The 26381-nt window shown below is 43.1% G+C and overlaps 1 protein-coding gene across 2 annotated transcripts in view; it reads right to left on the minus strand.

Moving 5' to 3' along the window:
• Positions 1-25589, minus strand: part of LOC310783482 (sarcoplasmic/endoplasmic reticulum calcium ATPase 2-like) — a 73731-nt gene extending 48142 nt beyond the window's left edge. For both annotated transcript variants that reach the window (XM_083644345.1, XM_083644344.1), the window contains exons 1-5: positions 25096-25589; positions 23240-23257; positions 23071-23153; positions 13761-13865; positions 6105-6243 (exon numbers count right to left, since the gene is read on the minus strand). In XM_083644345.1, the coding sequence (XP_083500471.1) occupies positions 6105-6243; positions 13761-13865; positions 23071-23153; positions 23240-23257; positions 25096-25213 (463 nt within the window). In that variant the 5' untranslated portion in view covers positions 25214-25589. The remainder of the gene's footprint in view (positions 1-6104; positions 6244-13760; positions 13866-23070; positions 23154-23239; positions 23258-25095) is intronic.
• Between the last annotated feature and the right edge of the window lie 792 nt (positions 25590-26381).

Genomic DNA, 26381 nt, shown 5'->3' on the forward strand with positions numbered 1-26381 from the left:
TTTACATAACCAGGCCTATTCTATACAATCAATCATACCAAGTCCATCTCACGCTTCGCTTAGCTCACTAAGCTCAGCTTGATCCTCGACCACAGACTAAATCTATGCAAGAAAACGGGTGGAAACGTCCTCCTGATACACTCGCTACACATTTGCCCTTGTCAAGGTGACTCTGGAGTCGTGCTGAACACTGTCCCACGTCACCCGCTGCAACGGAGGGGCGGGGCCAGACACCTGTCATCTTCACTACTGTCACTGCCTGCTATAAATAACACATTCCTTAATCTAAACAGCCCTATGATGGCTAAAAATAGCCCTCCCACTATGCACAGAAACAGCGCATCACCTCCGTGGCTCAGGGTTAAACAGAGTAGCATTGATAACGCGAGTGCTTCAAGGACCGCGGCATTCCACAACACATCAGTCTGTGTTCATCCCTCTGTGTAGCTGTACTGTACCACAACACATCAGTCTGTGTTCATCCCTCTGTGTAGCTGTACTGTACCACAACACATCAGTCTGTGTTCATCCCTCTGTGTAGCTGTACTGTACCACAACACATCAGTCTGTGTTCATCCCTCTGTGTAGCTGTACAGAACCACAACACATCAGTCTGTGTTCATCCCTCTGTGTAGCTGTACAGAACCACAACACATCAGTCTGTGTTCATCCCTCCTCTGTGTAGCTGTACTGTACCACAACACATCAGTCTGTGTTCATCCCTCTGTGTAGCTGTACAGTACCACAACACATCAGTCTGTGTTCATCCCTCTGTGTAGCTGTACTGAACCACAACACATCAGTCTGTGTTCATCCCTCTGTGTAGCTGTACTGTACCACAACACATCAGTCTGTGTTCACCCCTCTGTGTAGCTGTACAGAACCACAACACATCAGTCTGTGTTCATCCCTCCTCTGTGTAGCTGTACAGTACCACAACACATCAGTCTGTGTTCATCCCTCCTCTGTGTAGCTGTACTGTACCACAACACATCAGTCTGTGTTCATCCCTCTGTGTAGCTGTACTGTACCACAACACATCAGTCTGTGTTCACCCCTCTGTGCAGCTGTACTGTACCACAACACATCAGTCTGTGTTCACCCCTCTGTGTAGCTGTACAGTACCACAACACATCAGTCTGTGTTCATCCCTCTGTGTAGCTGTACAGAACCACAACACATCAGTCTGTGTTCATCCCTCTGTGTAGCTGTACAGAACCACAACACATCAGTCTGTGTTCATCCCTCTGTGTAGCTGTACTGTACCACAACACATCAGTCTGTGTTCATCCCTCCTCTGTGTAGCTGTACTGTACCACAACACATCAGTCTGTGTTCACCCCTCTGTGTAGCTGTACAGAACCACAACACATCAGTCTGTGTTCATCCCTCCTCTGTGTAGCTGTACAGTACCACAACACATCAGTCTGTATTCATCCCTCCTCTGTGTAGCTGTACTGTACCACAACACATCAGTCTGTATTCCTCCCTCTGTGTAGCTGTACTGAACCACAACACATCAGTCTGTGTTCATCCCTCTGTGTAGCTGTACTGTACCACAACACATCAGTCTGTGTTCATCCCTCTGTGTAGCTGTACTGTACCACAACACATCAGTCTGTGTTCATCCCTCTGTGTAGCTGTACTGTACCACAACACATCAGTCTGTGTTCATCCCTCTGTGTAGCTGTACTGTACCACAACACATCAGTCTGTGTTCATCCCTCTGTGTAGCTGTACAGAACCACAACACATCAGTCTGTGTTCATCCCTCTGTGTAGCTGTACAGAACCACAACACATCAGTCTGTGTTCATCCCTCTGTGTAGCTGTACAGTACCACAACACATCAGTCTGTGTTCATCCCTCTGTGTAGCTGTACTGTACCACAACACATCAGTCTGTGTTCATCCCTCTGTGTAGCTGTACTGTACCACAACACATCAGTCTGTGTTCATCCCTCTGTGTAGCTGTACTGAACCACAACACATCAGTCTGTGTTCATCACTCTGTGTAGCTGTACAGAACCACAACACATCAGTCTGTGTTCATCCCTCTGTGTAGCTGTACTGAACCACAACACATCAGTCTGTGTTCATCACTCTGTGTAGCTGTACAGAACCACAACACATCAGTCTGTGTTCATCCCTCTGTGTAGCTGTACTGTACCACAACACATCAGTCTGTGTTCATCCCTCTGTGTAGCTGTACTGTACCACAACACATCAGTCTGTGTTCATCCCTCTGTGTAGCTGTACAGTACCACAACACATCAGTCTGTGTTCATCCCTCTGTGTAGCTGTACAGAACCACAACACATCAGTCTGTGTTCATCCCTCTGTGTAGCTGTACTGTACCACAACACATCAGTCTGTGTTCACCCCTCTGTGTAGCTGTACAGTACCACAACACATCAGTCTGTGTTCATCCCTCTGTGTAGCTGTACAGTACCACAACACATCAGTCTGTGTTCACCCCTCTGTGTAGCTGTACTGTACCACAACACATCAGTCTGTGTTCATCCCTCTGTGTAGCTGTACAGTACCACAACACATCAGTCTGTGTTCATCCCTCTGTGTAGCTGTACAGAACCACAACACATCAGTCTGTGTTCATCCCTCTGTGTAGCTGTACAGTACCACAACACATCAGTCTGTATTCCTCCCTCTGTGTAGCTGTACAGTACCACAACACATCAGTCTGTGTTCATCCCTCTGTGTAGCTGTACTGTACCACAACACATCAGTCTGTGTTCACCCCTCTGTGTAGCTGTACTGTACCACAACACATCAGTCTGTGTTCATCCCTCTGTGTAGCTGTACTGAACCACAACACATCAGTCTGTGTTCATCCCTCTGTGTAGCTGTACTGTACCACAACACATCAGTCTGTGTTCACCCCTCTGTGTAGCTGTACAGAACCACAACACATCAGTCTGTGTTCATCCCTCCTCTGTGTAGCTGTACAGTACCACAACACATCAGTCTGTGTTCACCCCTCCTCTGTGTAGCTGTACTGTACCACAACACATCAGTCTGTGTTCATCCCTCCTCTGTGTAGCTGTACAGTACCACAACACATCAGTCTGTGTTCATCCCTCCTCTGTGTAGCTGTACTGTACCACAACACATCAGTCTGTGTTCACCCCTCCTCTGTGTAGCTGTACTGTACCACAACACATCAGTCTGTGTTCATCCCTCTGTGTAGCTGTACAGAACCACAACACATCAGTCTGTGTTCATTAGGGATGGGCATTTCTAGCAAAAACACTATTCGAAATTCGCTGGCCAAATTCGAATTTAATTCGAATTTCGAAAATAAATAAAAAAAATGTAAAAAAAATAAAAATTTTTTTTTTTTTTTTTTTTTGTGAGTGAAATGTTGCATTGTCTCCCCTGATTCTAAGTCTACGGCTTTATTAATTAATATAAAAAGCTTCTGCTGTGGATTTTTAGCTCAAACAAGCATTGCACCACTGAAGTAAAGAACATGTTACATGACATTGACATTTTCGAAAATAAAAAACAGTTTTGACAATCATGAGTGGTTCATTAAATATTTAGTAGGCTCAGGTCTGAGTGCCAAAGGGGTGCCAAAGTCACCCCCTCTCCCTCTTCATGGGATTTCATCTGCCATTAATTTTTCCATAAACCTTGCTTAAAATGCTTATAAAAATTGTTTTACTTGCTCAAACCAAGCGATTTGACTATACTTAGAATCAGGGGAGACAATGCAACATTTCACTCAAAAAAAAAAAAAAAAAAAAAAATTTTTTTTTTTTTTCGAATTTCGAATTTCAATAATAAAAGTCGACCTTGATAATAACAACGATTATTCGAAAATTCGAAATTCGATGCCCATCCCTAGTGTTCATCCCTCCTCTGTGTAGCTGTACTGTACCACAACACATCAGTCTGTGTTCATCCCTCTGTGTAGCTGTACTGTACCACAACACATCAGTCTGTGTTCACCCCTCTGTGCAGCTGTACTGTACCACAACACATCAGTCTGTGTTCACCCCTCTGTGTAGCTGTACAGTACCACAACACATCAGTCTGTGTTCATCCCTCTGTGTAGCTGTACAGAACCACAACACATCAGTCTGTGTTCATCCCTCTGTGTAGCTGTACAGAACCACAACACATCAGTCTGTGTTCATCCCTCTGTGTAGCTGTACTGTACCACAACACATCAGTCTGTGTTCATCCCTCCTCTGTGTAGCTGTACTGTACCACAACACATCAGTCTGTGTTCACCCCTCTGTGTAGCTGTACAGAACCACAACACATCAGTCTGTGTTAATCCCTCCTCTGTGTAGCTGTACAGTACCACAACACATCAGTCTGTATTCATCCCTCCTCTGTGTAGCTGTACTGTACCACAACACATCAGTCTGTATTCCTCCCTCTGTGTAGCTGTACTGAACCACAACACATCAGTCTGTGTTCATCCCTCTGTGTAGCTGTACTGTACCACAACACATCAGTCTGTGTTCATCCCTCTGTGTAGCTGTACTGTACCACAACACATCAGTCTGTGTTCATCCCTCCTCTGTGTAGCTGTACTGTACCACAACACATCAGTCTGTGTTCATCCCTCTGTGTAGCTGTACTGTACCACAACACATCAGTCTGTGTTCATCCCTCTGTGTAGCTGTACTGTACCACAACACATCAGTCTGTGTTCATCCCTCTGTGTAGCTGTACTGTACCACAACACATCAGTCTGTGTTCATCCCTCTGTGTAGCTGTACTGTACCACAACACATCAGTCTGTGTTCATCCCTCTGTGTAGCTGTACTGTACCACAACACATCAGTCTGTGTTCATCCCTCTGTGTAGCTGTACAGAACCACAACACATCAGTCTGTGTTCATCCCTCTGTGTAGCTGTACTGAACCACAACACATCAGTCTGTGTTCATCCCTCTGTGTAGCTGTACTGTACCACAACACATCAGTCTGTGTTCATCCCTCTGTGTAGCTGTACAGTACCACAACACATCAGTCTGTGTTCATCCCTCTGTGTAGCTGTACAGAACCACAACACATCAGTCTGTGTTCATCCCTCTGTGTAGCTGTACAGAACCACAACACATCAGTCTGTGTTCATCCCTCCTCTGTGTAGCTGTACTGTACCACAACACATCAGTCTGTGTTCATCCCTCTGTGTAGCTGTACTGTACCACAACACATCAGCGTGCGCCGGTGCCCATCTGAGCAGTTAACTTCAACAGAGCCTCATGCAGGATGTGTGTAGACAAAACTGGGATGGTCGTGAGGAAAAACACACGCGCAAATAAGTGGGCCTTAATAGCACTTGTGCAGTGTGCACAGTCCTCTGAGACAATGGGTTAATAGGAGCATCTCAAAATATACCATTCTTACAGGATGAGTCACCTCTGCAGTGGGGGGGGGGGGGGGGGGTGGCAGAGCTTGTGCTAAATGTAATCTATGACCATACCTGGATTCATATGCTGGGTTAAAAATAGACTTTACCTGAGACAGAGCCAAATATCAACAAGAGAATATATTCTTGTTATTAAATGAACACCAGATCTTTTGGTGGCTTTTCTGATCACCTGCGTGAGACAGAATAAAGTTCCTTTTACAGAGAGTGCTGTTTATAGATGCTGATTGATTGGCTATTTGTTAGAGTGCTGTTTATAGATGCTGATTGGCTAATTGTTTATAGACGCTGATTGGTTAATTGTTAGTCTCCCTCGGCGCTCATTGGACTGAATGTTTTTTTTTGCAGACGAGGAAATGGCTGTTGCATGTCATGATGCCAGAGCAGAAGCAGCCAACTCAGTGGAGTGGGCGGTTTCAAAGTCTGGACCCTGGCAAAGACTTCCCGAGAGGATTTATCCGATCCCTAACCTCTCAAAATGCGAGTGATATTCCAGAACCTCCAAGGGACCAGAGGGACGCTGAATAACACATATCCCTGCATCCCAAGAATGATCATGTATGACAGAAGAGGCCAGTAGAGAAATAACAGCTGAAGATGATGGATACTGTAGAAAGCATTTTCTCAAGACAATCTTTTAGAATCGTTTTGACAAAATAGACTGAAAACACACATGATGAAGATCAGGAGAACTTACCAGCGATCTCCACGATGTCACCGGGCACGATGTCTTTGGCCTTGATCCTCTGCACAGTTTTCCGGTCCTGGCGGTAGACTTTACCCATCTCTGGCTCATATTCCTTAAGGGCCTCAATGGCATCCTCGGCATTACGTTCCTGGCCAGGAGAACATGGATTTGAGTGTCAACACAACAGCTGATAGCAACTGATCATATCAGATCAACTAGGTGGCACTGCCAAACTAAATGCTATGAGGGGATTCCCTTTTGAACATGCATGTAGAGCACCGCAGGAAGGAGTCCAGAAGTAGCACTTTGGTTCATGAGGGGAAAAGTGAATGGACTTTTCGAATGGGGATTTCGGTTGAAATGCATGAAATAAGGTCGGAGGTTAACAAAGGTTTATGGGAGTGGACATTTGTGTTCAGCAGGATAATCTTCACAAACGTGGGGCCACTTTTTTGACTTTTGAAGCATAAATGCATTTTTTTATGAACGCAATTTTCAGAAAATATTTAAAAAGTCATAAAAATAGTCCTCGTTTGTGGAGATTATCCTGCTGAACACAAATGTCCATGCATTTAACCAAAATCCCCATTCTAAAATCCCACAGCCTTTTCCCCTTAACACATTCACTGCCAACAACGTGTAAACACGTTTTCAGAATCCAGCTGTTGACTGCCAACAACGTGTTTACACGTTTTTGGCATCGATTTTTTTTTTTTGACGGTGGGTTGTGCATCTAACCCTTTTACATCTCTTATATAATTATTGGAGCCACCAAACGTTTACAACCCATTCCACCGACCCACTAAGTGGCAACAGTGCTCTCCTGGCTAGAGGAAGGAAAGCATTTTTTTTAACTTGTCACGCCATTCTCACCCCAGCCATTCTCATGAAAATTGATGGGGGAAAACGCTTTCTTTTTCGCGCTGATTGCTGGCGATGCGGGATTGCAAATTTACATAATAGATTACAGTTGGAACACACTTTGAAACACGCAGCATAAATATGACCAGAATCGCAAAAGCTTCTCTCAACCAAAACTCCAAGAAGCGAGCAAGTCCATGCCGACTTCCTCAAACAGCGGCCGTGCAGACAGGCACAGGCAGCAGCAAAGCACTTAGACTGTGACGGCCGCTGCAGCCAAGAAGAGGGAGGAGTTGAAGCAACTCTCCATCTCGCTCTCTCCCTCTCTCTCTCTCTCTCTCTCGCTCTCTCTCTCTCCCTCCCTCCCTCTCTCTCTCTCTCTCTCTCTCTCCCTCTCCCCCTCTCACTAGGATTAAACCTAGTGCGTCTCCCTCCCGAGAGGGAGGGAGAGAGAGAGAGAGGGAGGGAGAGCGAGAGGGAGGGAGAGAGAGAGAGAGAGAGAGAGAGAGAGCGAGGGGAAGGGAGAGAGAGAGAGAGAGAGAGCGAGAGGGGGAGGGAGAGAGAGAGAGAGAGAGAGCCAAAAATGAATGGTTAAAGTGACAGTTCTATCGAATTTCACAAAAAGCCGTTTATCTCTGAATATTTTTTCTGATGCTAAAACCATGCTGTATTCAACTGCTAATGCTTACATAACTACTAACTCTACAAACTAACTCTTTTAGACAGAGAAAGTACACATTCTATTAGTACTTTTGAGATATTGTATGTTCACAAACTCCAAGCAGAAAATAATCCTTGGCTCTTGTAAAATGAGCCACAATCCTCAAAAAACGGCTTGGCAGAAGCTACCTACAGCAAGAAAAAAACGGCTGGCAGTCAATGTGTTAAGAACCAATTTGTCGGCGATTTCTGGTTAAGCCGACAAAAATAGGTCATCCCTGCGGTTCTCTATTAAGCAAACTAGATAAAACAACTCTATACAACAAGGAAGATGGTCATTTGACATTTATATGTATGTATAAATATATAGTTTTAAAATATAGTAGAGCCCGACCGATACTGGATTTTTGAGGCCGATGCCGATACCGATATTAGGGAGTAAAAAAAAAGTCGATATCGATGTATCGGCCGATATTCTAATATTATATATATTATATTACACCATTTTTTTACGATGATCCCTCAAATATCAAACACTTGACAAAGATATGACTTGACATGACTTGAGATATGTAATGTAGGGAGGATATTTTACAGCCTATCAATACACTTTATTGTCCAAGATGACATCAATGTAATGAAACTGTAAACTTCACTGGGAATTTAATTATAAATAACTAGAAATAAAAAATTTTTTTTTAACAAATATAAAATATAACTTGAGTTAAGAAAAAAGATCAAATATATACGATATATCGGTCGGGCTCTAAAATATAGTCCTAGATGTGACATATCCATGTATACAGGTTTATTCCATAACTTTTGGTTTGGAGCATTTAGTTATCTGTTGGTGGCCACTGGCCAGCTTCCAGGACCCAATCACATCAGCGACAGCCAGCTACATCATATCCTGTTCAGAAGACCAGCTACATCATATCCTGTTCAGAAGACCAGCTACATTATATCCTGTTCAGAAGACCAGCTACATTATATCCTGTTCAGAAGACCAGCTACATCATATCCTGTTCAGAAGACCAGCTACATTATATCCTGTTCAGAAGACCAGCTACATCATATCCTGTTCAGAAGACCAGCTACATTATATCCTGTTCAGAAGACCAGCTACATCACATCCTGTTCAGAAGACCAGCTACATCACATCCTGTTCAGAAGACCAGCTACATCATATCCTGTTCAGAAGACCAGCTACATCACATCCTGTTCAGAAGACCAGCTACATCACATCCTGTTCAGAAGACCAGCTACATCATATCCTGTTCAGAAGACCATCTACATCACATCCTGTTCAGAAGACCAGCTACATCACATCCTGTTCAGAAGACCAGCTACATTATATCCTGTTCAGAAGACCAGCTACATCATATCCTGTTCAGAAGACCAGCTACATCATATCCTGTTCAGAAGACCAGCTACATCATATCCTGTTCAGAAGACCAGCTACATCACATCCTGTTCAGAAGACCAGCTACATCACATCCTGTTCAGAAGACCAGCTACATCATATCCTGTTCAGAAGACCAGCTACATTATATCCTGTTCAGAAGACCAACTACATCATATCCTGTTCAGAAGACCAGCTACATTATATCCTGTTCAGAAGACCATCTACATCATATCCTGTTCAGAAGACCAGCTACATCATATCCTGTTCAGAAGACCATCTACATCACATCCTGTTCAGAAGACCAGCTACATTATATCCTGTTCAGAAGACCAGCTACATTATATCCTGTTCAGAAGACCAACTACATCATATCCTGTTCAGAAGACCAGCTACAGTACATCATGTCCTGTTCAGAAGACCAGCTACATTATATCCTGTTCAGAAGACCAGCTACATCATATCCTGTTCAGAAGACCAGCTACATCATATCCTGTTCAGACCAGCTACATCATATCCTGTTCAGAAGACCAGCTACATCATATCCTGTTCAGAAGACCAGCTACATCATATCCTGTTCAGACCAGCTACATCATATCCTGTTCAGAAGACCAGCTACATCATATCCTGTTCAGAAGACCAGCTACATCATATCCTGTTCAGAAGACCAGCTACATCATATCCTGTTCAGAAGACCAGCTACATCATATCCTGTTCAGAAGACCAGCTACATCATATCCTGTTCAGAAGACCAGCTACATCATATCCTGTTCAGACCAGCTACATCATATCCTGTTCAGAAGACCAGCTACATCATATCCTGTTCAGAAGACCAGCTACATCATATCCTGTTCAGAAGACCAGCTACAACATATCCTGTTCAGAAGACCAGCTACATCATATCCTGTTCAGAAGACCAGCTACATCATATCCTGTTCAGAAGACCAGCTACAACATATCCTGTTCAGAAGACCAGCTACATCATATCCTGTTCAGAAGACCAGCTACATCATATCCTGTTCAGAAGACCAGCTACATCATATCCTGTTCAGAAGACCAGCTACAACACATCCTGTTCAGACCAGCTACATCATATCCTGTTCAGAAGACCAGCTACATCATATCCTGTTCAGAGGACCAGCTACATCATATCCTGTTCAGAAGACCAGCTACATCATATCCTGTTCAGAAGACCAGCTACATTATATCCTGTTCAGAAGACCAGCTACATCATATCCTGTTCAGAAGACCAGCTACATTATATCCTGTTCAGAAGACCAACTACATCATATCCTGTTCAGAAGACCAGCTACATCATATCCTGTTCAGAAGACCAGCTACATCATATCCTGTTCAGAAGACCAGCTACATCATATCCTGTTCAGAAGACCAGCTACATCATATCCTGTTCAGAAGACCAGCTACATCATATCCTGTTCAGAAGACCAGCTACATCATATCCTGTTCAGAAGACCAGCTACATCATATCCTGTTCAGAAGACCAGCTACATCATATCCTGTTCAGAAGACCATCATATCCTGTTCAGAAGACCAGCTACATCATATCCTGTTCAGAAGACCAGCTACATCATATCCTGTTCAGAAGACCAGCTACATCATATCCTGTTCAGTACAGTGACTTGGGTGTGCAGGAAGAGTTTAGTCCGTCTACTACACACAGTTGTTTACTGACTATTCCTCAATGGGAACGAGCTGAGAATACACATCACGCTATTTCTATTATTATTTTACTACTACTATAAATTTCAACTGAAAGTCTAAGTAGGACATGGTACAGTAGGTCAGACAGACCCCCCCAAGGAACCACACACAACACGTTCCTACTGGCCAGGGCCCAATCCCACAAGCTCCTTTCTCCTCTTGATTGTTTCCCCGCTCTTATTCTTCACCAACATCTTGCAGGAGAAATGCTTGTGTCAAGTAGACTGCCCACTCACACATGATCACTCACACATGATCTAACCACAAGAAAGAAAATAGCTTGTATCCATTGTATTTGCATAATGGTATTAGCATAATGGTATTAGCATAATGGTATTAGCATAATGGCAAAGTAGCTCACAGATTGAGAGCACATTTAGACTGCTCCTTCCCAAACAATTAGGATGGCTACATGGACGGCAATATGGTAATACAGTGGTTTCACCACACAGAGACAAAAATAACTTTCAATACTAAACTAGCAGCAGCATGTCTACATTTTCTGAAATGATGCCATGACCCACATTCTAGACCCACATTCGTCTGCCTCTACTCAACCATTGAAAAGCAAACAGAGGTGGCTGACAAGAACTACAGATCTTAGTCTGTGCATCGCTGACAAGAAGTACAGATCTTAGTCTGTGCATCGCTGACAAGAAGTACAGATCTTAGTCTGTGCACCGCTGACAAGAAGTACAGATCTTAGTCTGTGCACCGCTGAAAAGAACTACAGATCTTAGTCTGTGCACCGCTGACAAGAACTACAGAGCTTAGTCTGTGCATCGCTGACAAGACCTACAGATCTTAGTCTGTGCATCGCTGACAAGAACTACAGATCTTAGTCTGTGCATCGCTGACAAGAACTACAGATCTTAGTCTGTGCATCGCTGACAAGAACTACAGATCTTAGTCTGCGCATCGCTGACAAGAACTACAGATCTTAGTCTGTGCATCGCTGACAAGAAGTACAGATCTTAGTCTGTGCAGCACTGACAAGAACTACAGATCTTAGTCTGCGCACCGCTGACAAGAACTACAGATCTTAGTCTGTGCATCGCTGACAAGAACTACAGATCTTAGTCTGCGCATCGCTGACAAGAACTACAGATCTTAGTCTGTGCATCACTGACAACTACAGATCTTAGTCTGTGCATCACTGACAAGAACTACAGATCTTAGTCTGTGCATCACTGACAAGAACTACAGATCTTAGTCTGTGCATCGCTGACAAGAAGTACAGATCTTAGTCTGTGCAGCACTGACAAGAACTACAGATCTTAGTCTGCGCACCGCTGACAAGAACTACAGATCTTAGTCTGCGCATCGCTGACAAGAACTACAGATCTTAGTCTGTGCATCACGGACAAGAAGTACAGATCTTAGTCTGCGCATCGCTGACAAGAACTACAGATCTTAGTCTGTGCATCGCTGACAAGAACTACAGATCTTAGTCTGTGCATCGCTGACAAGAACTACAGATCTTAGTCTGTGCATCGCTGACAACTACATATCTTAGTCTGTGCATCGCTGACAAGAACTACAGATCTTAGTCTGCGCACCGCTGACAAGTACCGGTACAGATCTTAGTTTGTGCATCGCTGACAAGAACTACAGATCTTAGTCTGCGCACTGCTGACAAGTACAGATCTTAGTTTGTGCATCGCTGACAAGTACAGATCTTAGTTTGTGCATCGCTGACAAGAAGTACAGATCTTAGTCTGCGCACTGCTGCCAAGAACTACAGATCTTAGTCTGCGCACCGCTGCCAAGAACTACAGATCTTAGTCTGTGCACCGCTGACAAGAACTACAGATCTTAGTCTGCGCATCGCTGACAAGTACAGATCTTAGTCTGTGCAGCACTGACAAGAACTACAGATCTTAGTCTGTGCAGCACTGACAAGAACTACAGATCTTAGTCTGTGCATCGCTGACAAGAACTACAGATCTTAGTCTGTGCAGCACTGACAAGAACTACAGATCTTAGTCTGTGCATCGCTGACAAGAACTACAGATCTTAGTCTGTGCAGCACTGACAAGAACTACAGATCTTAGTCTGTGCAGCACTGACAAGAGCTACAGATCTTAGTCTGTGCAGCACTGACAAGAACTACAGATCAGTCTGTGCAGCATTGACAAGAGCTACAGATCTTAGTCTGTGCAGCATTGACAAGAGCTACAGATCTTAGTCTGTGCAGCACTGACAAGCATATCCCAGTTGTCTCATCTCTGCTGATGATCCTACAGGCTCTAAAACAATACTGCTTTTCCACGTCCCACAGTAGAGATAGGTACGGAAAAGCAATAGAGAGGCAGACTACTTTGCCTACTTCCTGCTTCAGCACTGTACCAGAGATTTTCATCCGCCATTTATTTTCCCATGGACATTTCGCAAAATGCTTATAAAAATTGTTTTACTTCGTCAAACCAAACGGTTCAGCTATATTTAGAATCGGGAGAGACCATAGAACATTTAACTCTGACCAAAACAAAAAACAACAGAAAAAGTATTTTCTTTAAATCCATGATTTTTTTTTTTACGTTTTGGTCTGAGTGAAATGTTATGTGCTCTCTCCTGTTTCTAAATATATCTGAACCGTTTGGTTTGACGAAATAAAACTATTTTTACAAGCATTTTACCAAATGTCTATGGCAAAATAAATGGCGGATGAAAATCTCTGGTACAGTGCTGAAGCAGGAAGTGACATTCCACTTTGGCTCTCTATAGGCTAAGGGCTACTCATCAATGCCATGCTCATTTTGGTAATGCATCTATTTTAAATGCATCACAATTCATTACAACTTACTCTGTTGCATAATGAAATGTACCTTTCCTTCAACAAAGAAAAGAATTGAACTTAAGTATCAGAATTGGCATCAGAACATTTCCAGTTACACCCGGACATATTCCATAAATAGACTTAATGATCATAAATCATAAATTGATTTAATGGGCTCTAAATATGGTGCCTGGTGCTCCAGGATGTAGCATGCCACATATTAAATCTGGAGATCTCTCACCTGCCACACACCCACGATGGCATTGGCTATAAGAATGAGTAAGATTACAAAAGGCTCCACAAATGCGGTAATGGTTTCTTCTCCCTCCTCGAACCAGGCCAAGACCTGCAAACACAACAACAAACATGTCATTACCGGTACTCATTCAAGACGATTCACACACAGCATGAAATGATCTGACGCAGCTCGTCAGCTTTCTGTTGAGAGATGAGAAAAGATCAAAAGCATGATAGAAAGAACAGAAGTGTCACAGCCCTTTAGAAATGAACGAAGGTTGTATATAAAAACCAAAAACCTGAAAATCCTGTCCCTGATTATTGAAGACATTCATGTTGTTAATCACAAATGATGCGTTTAAATGAGCTGGACAGGTTTTCAGCTCTTACACAGAGGGCTTTTTTGGTGAAAAGCAATATTTCTTTGCAATAATGTGAGGCTTTCCGCTGTTTGCTTACGGCCAGATATCAAAGACAGAGAATGTCTGTTTTTAATAGGAGTATCATCCCACACATCTTTTTTCCACCTCACCTAAATTGTTATTGAGTTCCCACACATTTCTTATATGAAAGATCATGTGCTATCACACAATTAAACCCAAACATGTATTTAACATATTAAACTCACACCTTAAACACACAGGAGAAAGACATGTGGCAGTGGCCATTTAATTTCAGTTAGAAGTATACGCTACAGAACCTTCCTTTTCTGAACTTTACTCATCTGACAACTAGCCACTTAGGCCGAAGCACAATGAGCAAAATGCATAGCAATTCATAATGTATTAATTATGTTCACTGTGAGCAAGTGTTGATATTCTCCTGTGGACATGTCTAATGACAGTATTGACTTTTTAACTGCAGATCAGGCTGCACAGCCCATTCATGACCTGGACGTTCCACTATTTGTTCGTTGGGTAGGTATTAGGGATGTCACAATATATCACGATATCAAAACGTGACAATATGTATCATTGAGATGAAATCTCATATCGCGAGAAAAAGAAGCTGAACATGGTGGCACTGATCTGCGTCTGATTGCATGCTCGCTCTCCTTTTCATTGCTTTGTTTGAACAGACGAGGGACGTTACAGACACGGAGGATGAAAATGGTGAGATTACTCAAATTAGCGTGGAGGATGCCCCCTCAACTTACAAATCGATCGCAAACAAATATTGTTAAAATATCGTATCGTTATCGTAAATCCAATATCGTGTATCGTATCGTATCGTGAACTGAGTCTATCGTGACACCCCTAGTAGGTATATAGGTAGGATATTTATAGGGATATTTATTGTTTTTTGTGAGGCTGGTGAGAACTCAGAACGAGTGGACGTGGAGGAAATGTTTTGGCAGAGAGGAACAGCGTGACCTGAGTGGGCTACAAAGTACATACATGTGAGAGGATCGTTTGCACGCAGCCAATTTATGGCAATGTTTCTAAATAGCTTCCTGCATTCCCAGAAGAGGTTGAAATGGTCACTGTAGGAGATGCTGGGCAGAGCAGGCCATGAGAGCCAGCCAGCAGCACCAGCTGAACAGAAGGTGTGCAGAGACAGTTAGCCTGCTGAAACGGCCAACACTGCGGCCACAGGAGAGGAGGGGGTGTGGCCGGGGCTACAGGAGGGGGCGGGGCTGAAACACATGAACTTCTTCTGGACGGACAGAGGCGTTTTCATAGCGTTGGCGTTCCAAAACACGCCAGCGGACAGAAATCCATCCTTTCTGAAGGATCAGGGCAGCTGCAGCCGAGTCATGTGTTCACAGCACAGACACACTGCTGCCTGTAATGTTTCTATAATCATTCATATTACTATAGGATAACTGCTGTGTGCATGTTATTACTATAGATTAGAACACGGCTCTCTTGAATACTCGATTCTGATTGGTCAATCAACAATATTCACCGGTCATTATTTCTCGACAACCGACCGCTGCTCTGCCACACCTGGATTAATCAGTTGGTAAGAGCATTTTGTCCGCAGACGCTACTAATTAGGCCAACCAGTTGCAGCTGTGGTGTCTTGTGTGCCAATTACGAATGAAACCGCTTTGTGTTGAAAACGCTATTAAAAAATCTATTTGAATAATTATTTTTGTCAGATTATTGAATGATTTAGTTGTAGGCCGTGTTCTAAGCGGGATAATGTATATTGAGGCGGTGATTACTGGAAATAATGACCTTCAGGTGAATATTAAGCCCTCCGCTGCGCGTCGGGCTAAATCATTCACCTGTCGGTCATTATTTCCACAGTAATCACCGGCTCAGTATACATTATCCCTTACATAACTGCTGTGTGCATGTTTCTATAATCATTTATTACTATAGAATAACTGCTGTGTGCATGATTCTATAATCATTTATTACTATAGAATAACTGCTGTGTGCATGATTCTATAATCATTCATATTACTATAGGATAACTGTTGTGTGCATGTTTCTATAATCATTCATATTACTATAGAATAACTGCTGTGTGCATGTTTCTATGATCATTCATATTACTATAGAATAACTGCTGTGTGCATGATTCTATAATCATTCATATTACTATAGGATAACTGCTGTGTGCATGATTCTATAATCATTCATATTACTATAGGATAACTGCTGTGTGCACTAGGGCTGTGAATCTTCACTGCCCTCACGATTCGATTACGATTCAGAGGGCTACGATTCGATTACGATTATCGATGCATCTTAAATCGATGCATCACTTTTTTTCCCCAATACATGATTTATTTGTCCTCACTTTCTTTTGTATTGTATTGTATTATGATCCATAATTAAAATAAACAACTGCATGTACGTACTTCCATTATATTTTATTTGATTATTATTTTTTATTTATTTTTTAATAATCGATTTGACATTTGTGAATCGATGCAGAATCGTGCACCTCTGCATCGCGATGCATCTTATAATCGATTATTTTTGACACCCCTAGTGTGCACGTTTCTATAATCGTTCATACTACTATAGGATAACTGCTGTGTGCATGTTTCTATAATCCTTCATATTACTATAGAATAACTGCTGTGTGCATGTTTCTATAATCCTTCATATTACTATAGAATAACTGCTGTGTGCATGTTTCTATAATCCTTCATATTACTATAGAATAACTGCTGTGTGCATGTTTCTATAATCCTTCATATTACTATAGAATAACTGCTGTGTGCATGATTCTATAATCCTTCATATTACTATAGAATAACTGCTGTGTGCATGTTTCTATAATCCTTCATATTACTATAGAATAACTGCTGTGTGCATGATTCTATAATCATTCATATTACTATAGGATAACTGCTGTGTGCATGTTTCTATAATCCTTCATATTACTATAGGATAACTGCTGTGTGCATGTTTCTATAATCATTCATATTACTATAGGATAACTGCTGTGTGCATGTTTCTATAATCATTCATATTACTATAGAATAACTGCTGTGTGCATGTTTCTATAATCCTTCATATTACTATAGAATAACTGCTGTGTGCATGATTCTATAATCATTCATATTACTATAGGATAACTGCTGTGTGCATGTTTCTATAATCCTTCATATTACTATAGGATAACTGCTGTGTGCATGTTTCTATAATCATTCATATTACTATAGGATAACTGCTGTGTGCATGTTTCTATAATCATTCATATTACTATAGAATAACTGCTGTGTGCATGTTTCTATAATCCTTCATATTACTATAGAATAACTGCTGTGTGCATGTTTCTATAATCATTCATATTACTATAGGATAACTGCTGTGTGCATGAATCTATAATCATTCATATTACTATAGGATAACTGCTGTGTGCATGATTCTAAAATCATTCATATTACTATAGGATAACGGCTGTGTGCATGATTCTATAATCATTCATATTACTATAGGATAACTGCTGTGTGCATGTTTCTATAATCATTCATATTACTATAGGATAACTGCTGTGTGCATGTTTCTATAATCATTCATATTACTATAGGATAACTGCTGTGTACATGCTTCCTCCCCGGACAATGCCGCATCCCCATGCTCAGTCAGCACCACCCCCCCACCCCCCCCCCACACACACACACACAGTTGATTACATTCAATGTAATTAAATCCAATCAACTCAGCTTCCCCAGATGAAGACAACGTTATGATTAGAAAGGCTCTCAAATAGTAGGGCTGTGAATCTTCACTGGCCTCACGATTCGATTCGATTACGATTCGATAACGATTATCGATGCATCGCGATGCATCTTAAATCGATGCATCACTTTTTTTCCCGAATACATGATATTTTTTCTCACTTTCTTTTTTCTCACTGTGTGGCTACTTTTAAAATAAAAGTGCATTTAGAATTGCATTGTATTATGATCCATAATTAAAATAAACAACTGCATGTACTTCCATTATATTTTATTTGATTATATAAAACATAAAAAAAAGAAAGATTTTTGACATTTGTGAATCGATGCAGAATCGTGCAGGTCCGCATCGCGATGCATCTTATAATCGATTATTTTTGACACCCCTATCAAATAGGTGGAACTACTTTCACTTTCAGGCAGTGATACACTTTTGCCCCCACCACTTATAAACCCCCCCCCCCTCTTCCCAGTCTCTATTGTATTTCCTGTCTCTGTGAATCAGAATGTTTGCCCTAAAAATGTCCTGTGTGTCATGGCCATTAGCTGCTGTCCCAGAATGTAATAAAGCGATCAAGCTCAGTGAGAGCGACCTGGCTGCAGTGAGAGCGACCTGGCTGCTGCAGTTGATGCCAAAGACTTGTTCAATAGCATAAGTCAAATGACGAGCATAACTCTGGGTAGCTGTGTCAATATCTGACAACAGAGTTATTCAAGTAGCCGGTCACAATCCAAACATTGACACTGCTCAGCCCACCCAGCCCTCTGCCTCCATCACACGCAGAAGAGAAAACAAACATTTATGCAACCGTTAGTTCAATTTGATTGGACAAGAGGCATTCCAGTGGTGATGATATTATAACATGGCGGGACGCTTCACTGTATGTATATCACTCCGCTTCACAGCTGTTCTAACGCCATCTTGATGAGGTTGCGTTCAAACAGCGTTCGCACGCCGGGACAGAGACAGGGATCCTCTTATGTCAAGATAGGAGCAGGATTTCCATGAGTGCTCTCTCGAAGCCAACCCCAATCACCCAGCTGGCCAACAATTTAGCTTTTTCTTTCCAATCTGGACCGTGGCCTTGCGACCCTTCATAACATCTACTACGCCATTTTCTTTCATCCTTGAATAACTGTGCTAGCAGCCTAGCAGGACTGGATTATCTCTAAGTCGAGCTTGATTTGGCCGATCTATTCATACGACACAGGTCATTAGTGACACAGAGGTCGTTAGTGCCACGTCACGTCAGGGATGAACACGTTACCCACCCAGTGGGCAACGTGCCCACTGGGTGCCACAACGTTGCCAACATGCCAACATTAGTGCCCTCCCAGCCAGGGTCAGGGGGCCCAAATTTGGTCTTGAGTAGTGCTGCTCTGTGCCCCTGTCAGACAGCAGCCACTCACACCTCTGTATCACCTGACTGCTCACTGCACACTACATACCAGCCGACACAGGCAGACGGGGGGCCTCAATTATCAAAATACTGGCACAGCGTTAGCTAGCATAGTGTAGCACGTGTGCAATGCAATGTTTGTAATGGGATCATTATGGGACACGGCTAATAGCCGAACTTAGCCATAGTTCCATAATGATTCCATTACAAACATTGCATTGCACACGTGCTACACTATGCTAGCTAACGCTGTGCCAGGTATTAGCCGTGTCCCATAAGGATTCCATTACAAAACACGTTAACGTTAGCCAAACGTTTTTTGGTTACACAATGCATTGATGCCAGCTATCTGAAAAACTAATGTGACAGGATAAGGTCCGTTTGATATGTTGTTAAACGTGTTATTTTACACCGTTTGAAAGAATGAACCCACCTTGAATTCTTTGAACAGGTCTGGGTGCCTGTCTTTCAGGTGCTTGGCGAGATTGGATGCGTTACCCTTGCCATAAAAAGTTGAATGTAGGCTAAGTAAGCAGAAGCACAATATTGTTTTTGTTTTAAATACTTGAGGGCTACATGCCACTGGTGTTGCACTGTCTGCACTCACTGCCATACAGAGTTGAATGTAAGAAGTAAGCAGAAGCACATTGTTTTGTTTTAAAGTTGAAGGCTACATGCCATTTGAAATGGTTGCATACTTTAATAAAGGAGAATATGTTGAAGAAATATCAGTCTGTTTTTTTCACCGTGGTACAGAAATTGGTACCGAGTACCGTGGAAATTCACTAGTACCAGTACCGACTACTGAATTATCGGTACCGTGACATCACTAGTCCAAATTAATCATTTTTAAGCTGCATCGCGATGCGGACATGATGAATCGTTGAATCGTTTGTTTAAAATTTAGCATGATGACATTCAGATTTTAAAGCACTTTCTAAATAAACTAGAACGACCGCACCGCGCATTTATGCCTCCGCCATTAGTTCATTCTTGAGTCCAAATCGCCATTTGAGGCAAATTGGAAGAAATTCCGTCAAGGCGCTCCTGAGATGTTGTGTTACAGAGCTTGGAAATTGGGTGTGTGAGGTCACAGTGACTTTGAACTTTGACCTAGTTTGACCACCACAATCTAATCAGTTCATGCTTGAGTCCAAGTCGATGTTTGAGGCAAATTTGATGAAATTCCGTCAAGGCATTCCTGAGATATCGCGTTAACAAGCTTGAAAATGGTGTTCGAGAGGTCACAGTGACCTTGACCTTTGACCACCAAAATCGAATCAGATCATCCTTGAGTCTAAGTGGATGTTTGAGGGAAATTTAATGAAATTCCGTCAAGGCATTCCTGAGATATCGTGTTAACGAACATCGGACGGACGGACGGACAACCCGGATCCATAATGCCTCCGGCCTGGCTATCGCCGGCGGAGGCATAAAAAGGGACTTGATATTGATCTGACTGCTTGTATTACTTGATGAAAAAGTAGCCATGTGCAGTAATAATATAGAACATTGAGGATGTGATACTTGGAGCTGCGATACTTTGAACTGAATCAAATCGAAGACAGATGATGAATCCTAATCGAATGGAAGATTCACAGCCGTAGTATAGACAAGTTTCCCAGCGCTGGCCTAGGGCGGCGCCATAGCAGCCTTATATGTCCCCGGCTTCCGGTTAAGTCCACATTGCGTCCACAGCAGCCTAAGTGAAGTTGCCAGCTACGACTTAAATAGAGACTTATTACATCATATTTTTCCGCCCCCTGTATGTTGAGTGTTGGTGAAAAAGAAAAAAATAGCAGACGCTTTCGTTAGTGTAGAGCGCCGTTTAAAAGCCGCACAAGCAGCATCAGTCCCGCCGGCCAGCGCTGGACCCGCTGTGAGGAAACACACAGGAGGAAACTGAAATGTCAAAACAGACATCCCTTGCTAGGCCAGTCCTTTTTTTAATTGAGATCATGCAACAAGTAACCTACTTCAGCCGAGGCCAGCAAGACGATTGGAAAGAAACAGAAGCGTGTCTGCCGCCGTCAAAAGCGAAAGAGACCCGACGTAGGCTGTCAATTTAGCGGAGGTAAAAAGCCTTTTTACCTACGTTGGGCGAATCAATCAATCAATCAATCAATGGCTCGCGCTTGTTGCCCGATGCTCGTATGATGAGGAGATGAATCAAAATGCTTACCACAAATAAAGCCACATGTGAGCCGAGAACGAGTGCAGGAGAGCTGACGCAGGTGCCAGGTGTGGAGTGGGAGAGATTAAGGTGCGTAGCCTATTGCTGGAGATTCAAGTTGTGTCCGCTGTCTGCACTGACACTATCACTTATTACTTTTAGCTGCGTTGTTTTTTCATCAAGGCAATGTCCAGAAGATATGTCCAGAAGATATGGGTTCATGAATGTCTGCAAATGCAGATAGATAGGCTACAGTAGGAGCATGCATGCATGTTGTCTATTTCAATAACGAAAGCGTCCTTACCGAGAACGACATGCCGACCAATTATATATTCTTGCTGCGAAATGGCCTCTTAATGACAACACTGGAATAATAGCCGTAATATTCATTCACAACGGGAGATAGCCTGACTGTGGGTAATTTGATGAAATACATAGCGTTAACTTACAACATACCCAACCTACTTTGTTGCTGTGGAGATATTGGTACGCTTCGGAGCTTTTGAGATAGTTCATCGCGTTACCGTCCACCTCCATTGATTCCTCAAAATACGCTATAATCCTGCCTGTAGTTACGTTCGGCCATTTACACATATTATCTTCCCATGTGTCCACTGTCAACGGGTGTGGGATAGACACTCTTTCGTTAGACAGGAGACTCGGAGAATGATCCCAAGTTTGCATTTTTTCGGCGGTCGCTATGGCTACTACGCTAGTACGTTACGCTTCTCTGTATTCCAGAAGAGACAGACATATCGCGGCCCGAGTCCGGAAGCAAACCGGAAGTGCCCAGGAAACTTGTCTATACAGGAGAGCTATTAACACAAATACATACATGGCCTAAAATCACATCACATTATTAAATACCGTAGCAGCACTATTTGGCTATTTTAAATTTGATTTAGCTTGGGATCGGGCTTGTACACACCACCCCCTCTGGCGATATGACTTCATGACAGTCCATTATAAAAACGTTGAGCGTTTCTAGCACTATGTAATGGCAAGTCAGAGGCAGAGGCCTGGAGAAGTCATTACCCAGCAGCCATTGCAGGGCACCTCTAATGTCTTACTTGGCACATGGTGACAGCAACTCAATAGCCCTTCCTGCTGTTGTCACCATTCCTCAGACGGCTGCTAGCCAATCAGCTGTTTGCCTCCCCAACCCCTGAGTGTAACCCCAGCTGAGCTACACAAACTGAAGACATGCCACCCTGAGTGTAACCCCAGCTGAGCTACACAAACTGAAGACATGTCACACGTTGTCACTTTGTCACCCTGCCATTCATCACAATCATATTCCTGTCTGCCATTAACGTGTTAGAAACACCATCTCCTTCAGTCGAGAGTGAGGAGAGAGAGACTTCTTTCTCCATCATCTTTCTACAGTATTGTACCGGACAGGCTAAAGCAGGAAGCAGTGATGGGGGGGGGGGGGGGGGGTGCAACTCAGATCAAGAGGGTAACCTGAACTCACAAAGCCACAAGCACAGGAAATAATATATCTACGTTCATTCACTAAATTCAGAATGAGATGATAGATTAGATGAGTGATTATTAGTGTGTAGCAGCAAAAAACATCTAGTGATATACTTACAAAAGATATACAGGCGGCCAGCAGAAGAATTCGAACAAGTAAATCCTCAAACTGTTCAATAACGAGATCCAATAAAGATTTCCCTGCAGAAAAGGAGAGTTATTAAAAAACAAAACAATCCACGTGTTATTACAGAATGATGACAATAATATCAGTGACAAGTGATTACCTTCCTCTGCTGGTAACTCTGTGTGCGTAGAGGGCGTCGATCCAGGAACCATAGAGGGGGGAGAAAGAGACATGAACAGGGCAGTCAGTGGAGTGCGATTACTTTAAAGATCTAACCTGAAGCATCATGTAATATGACCATCTACTCCTGTTTCTCTTCTAAAGGGACCTGCAGGCTCCTAGAGGAGAGGAGTGCAAGCTCACTGGCTGTGCGAGGCCTAGGCCCCTCACCTTGATGGTACATCTCAATCGGAAACAAACAGTGACGTGACGTGAGAATGTCATACCAGTTACTCAGTGATGATGTTCGGGCAGAATGATAGAGTTTTCTCTAAACTCAAAACTACAGTATAACAACTTTTTTTTCATCGGTCATTGTGCCTGTTTGACACGCGAGAGAGAGGGGGGGGGGGGGGGAGAGGGTGAGATGGCAGAGGAGAGCTGCGTGCAATTACGCACACACCGTAATATCCACGGCGCACTGAATAAGGCCTGGTTTTGAAAAGCGCTAAGCGCTGAATTAACGCCAGGGGGGAAGATAGCGTTAGGCCGGTATTTAAGGCCGAAACGCCCATTCTGGCCTATTCTGGCACTGCGCCACGCCTCATTTTGGGGCCTAAAACCATGATGCTATCTTCCCGAGGCGCAAGGTGCGTTTTTTTGCGTTTAACGCCAGTTTTAGCGCCTAAGGCCAGTGGGAATATAGGGGCCAGTGTGTCATACCAGTTACTCAGTGATGATGTAGTCAGAGTGTCATTACTGTCATACCGGTTATTGCTACATTTAATGGCTGATAGGGGCAGAGGTTTGCCCTGTACCATAAATGAAAAGGTGGCTTGTAGAGTCCCGTCTGACAAACAATCACCAAGATCAATTATATATATAGCACATCTTATGTTTAAACGATAGATTTGTCTTGTGAAGATTCATGTCAGGATTTAAATCAAGTTTAAAGTGTGTTTAGGTGGGTTTAAGCTCCACTACACCCCCGGTTATATTAATATAAAACAGCTGTTTTAAGCCTGGGACAGGAGAGCTTAACTTTGAAGGATAGCGTTACTTCAGTGATCCTGTGACCTGTTCAGTGTCAAATGCCTGCCAGATCTGCAGACACAGGGCTGATGTGAATGAATGAATGTATTTGTTTGTTTGTTGCATTTTTGCTTTCAACAATGTACAATAAGGTGACTATGCTCAACAATGTTATTGCGTTTAACATTACAATGCACAGTCACGTTGGACACAATGTTGCCATGATACCATGTTCAACATTATATTGCGTTGACTAAATTACAATGTTCAACAGTCTATAAGTGCAACAATGTTGCCATGCTCAAAATGATTGTTAGCATGATGCGATTTGTTTTCGTTACAAAACAAATATGGCAACATTTGACATTCGACAGGCATCAGGATGTACAGAGAGAGAGACTGCCAAGGGAACAGCAACTTGGTGATGATCCGTTCTAAAACATCAGTTATAAAACACCTCACAGTGCAGAGAGATAATATGCTCAAAATTGGTTATCGATCGTGTTCACCACCAAAGTTACCATGACACCGTGTAATAACAAGCAGACTACATGTGAAGCAAAGTGTCATTATTAATGTGTTACTTTGCATAAGACAGATGGGGGAAACCCATCAGTGATGACGTCAGCCAAATGACTAACCATGGGGCCGACAGACACACCGGCCGGTGTGGCAGATGTTGCTGACATTTAGCCTACATACAGGATCGTCTATTCACCGTGACTGGCCGGGTTTACAGTGACTACACACATTTAGCAGCCCGGCTTTCTCATTCACATCACAACCATCATCATGCACTTTGGGGTTCATTAATAATTAGCGTACCGTTTAGGCCCCATTTCTCCTTCTGTCGTTTCACCTCGTCCAAGGCAAGTCCCGTGCTCTCATTGACGCAGAAATAAGTGTAAACTTCTTCAACACTCTTCGTATGAGCGTTCTCCATGGCGGCGGACAGGTCGGCTCCTATACCCACACAGCGTTACCCGATGATGATGCGCCCCGGCTCTTTTTACAATGTCCAGCCCTTCAACAGCAGACGAAAGAGTTTGCCAACTGAGAGATGTGCATTCACACTCGGATAGCTATCGACAGCTAACTGGCCGTGGATTGGTAGCGATAAATAACTGAAACGTGTCCCCTCTTCTCCCCTGTTAATGTTTGTCCGGGAAAAAAAAAAAAAAAATCCACGTCAATGTTTGGGTGAGGAGCTAAAATATCTCTGCCCTCTCTCGATGAAGATTACTTTGAGTGTCCAAAAATGGTGGAAAAGGGTATGCAGCAGCCAGTCGCCCCTGCTGAGGACTGCATTCACCACCCGGTCCAGTCCTCTCCTCTGTGCTGGGCTCTGCCTCACCGTGGCGTGGTGCAGCTCTGTGTGTGCTAGTAGGTACAGTGTGCCGAGAGATTGTGCTTTTATCAAAGTGCCTCTCTACTGCCCCTCTGGCCTCTCCTCTCCCCTGCCCTGCATGTGGAATAACATCATTGGACGAAAGGTGCCCGTTACGTTGTTCAAAAAGCAGGAAAAACAGGAAGTAACCAGGAAATGGCATGTCGCGGACTACATTCCCATTCAAAACACGTATCTCTTTTTTGTTATCGTCGCCAGTAAACAAAAACGTCCTTTATATTTTATTGGCGTCAGCAGCACATGTGGATGACTCCGCTCCGCACTGCCAGCTGTATTCCACAAGTTCCTGTTCCAAGGGTCTAAAATCTTTCTTTTTATGGTCCGCTTGGCTTGGCAAGTACCCGGATGACTATCTTTTTTTTCAGATTTTTTTTTAAGCCAAATGTGACGTATTATGGTAGCTGACAGCTGTCATTTTTAACCCCTCCCCTGTCGGTTACCCAGAGACCCACACAGATGACCAAGTTGGTCAACCATCCACCACGGTGCAAAGGTAGCCAAGCCTAGCCACATCAAAGCACACGATCATTTGGCCTATAGCACACACCGCCTATATTGTTACACTGAAAAACATTCCCTTTAAGGTGTTTATCTGAGGGTGTCAATATCATTGTATCATGCCTCATCTGTTGACACATCTTAATGAGGCCCCAAGTAGCACAAGGTTGATCCTGTGTTGCAATAATAACAAGCACCGTGCCCG

This window comes from Poromitra crassiceps (assembly GCF_964638095.1).
Source record: "Poromitra crassiceps genome assembly, chromosome: 10".
Classification (NCBI taxonomy): domain Eukaryota; kingdom Metazoa; phylum Chordata; class Actinopteri; order Beryciformes; family Melamphaidae; genus Poromitra; species Poromitra crassiceps.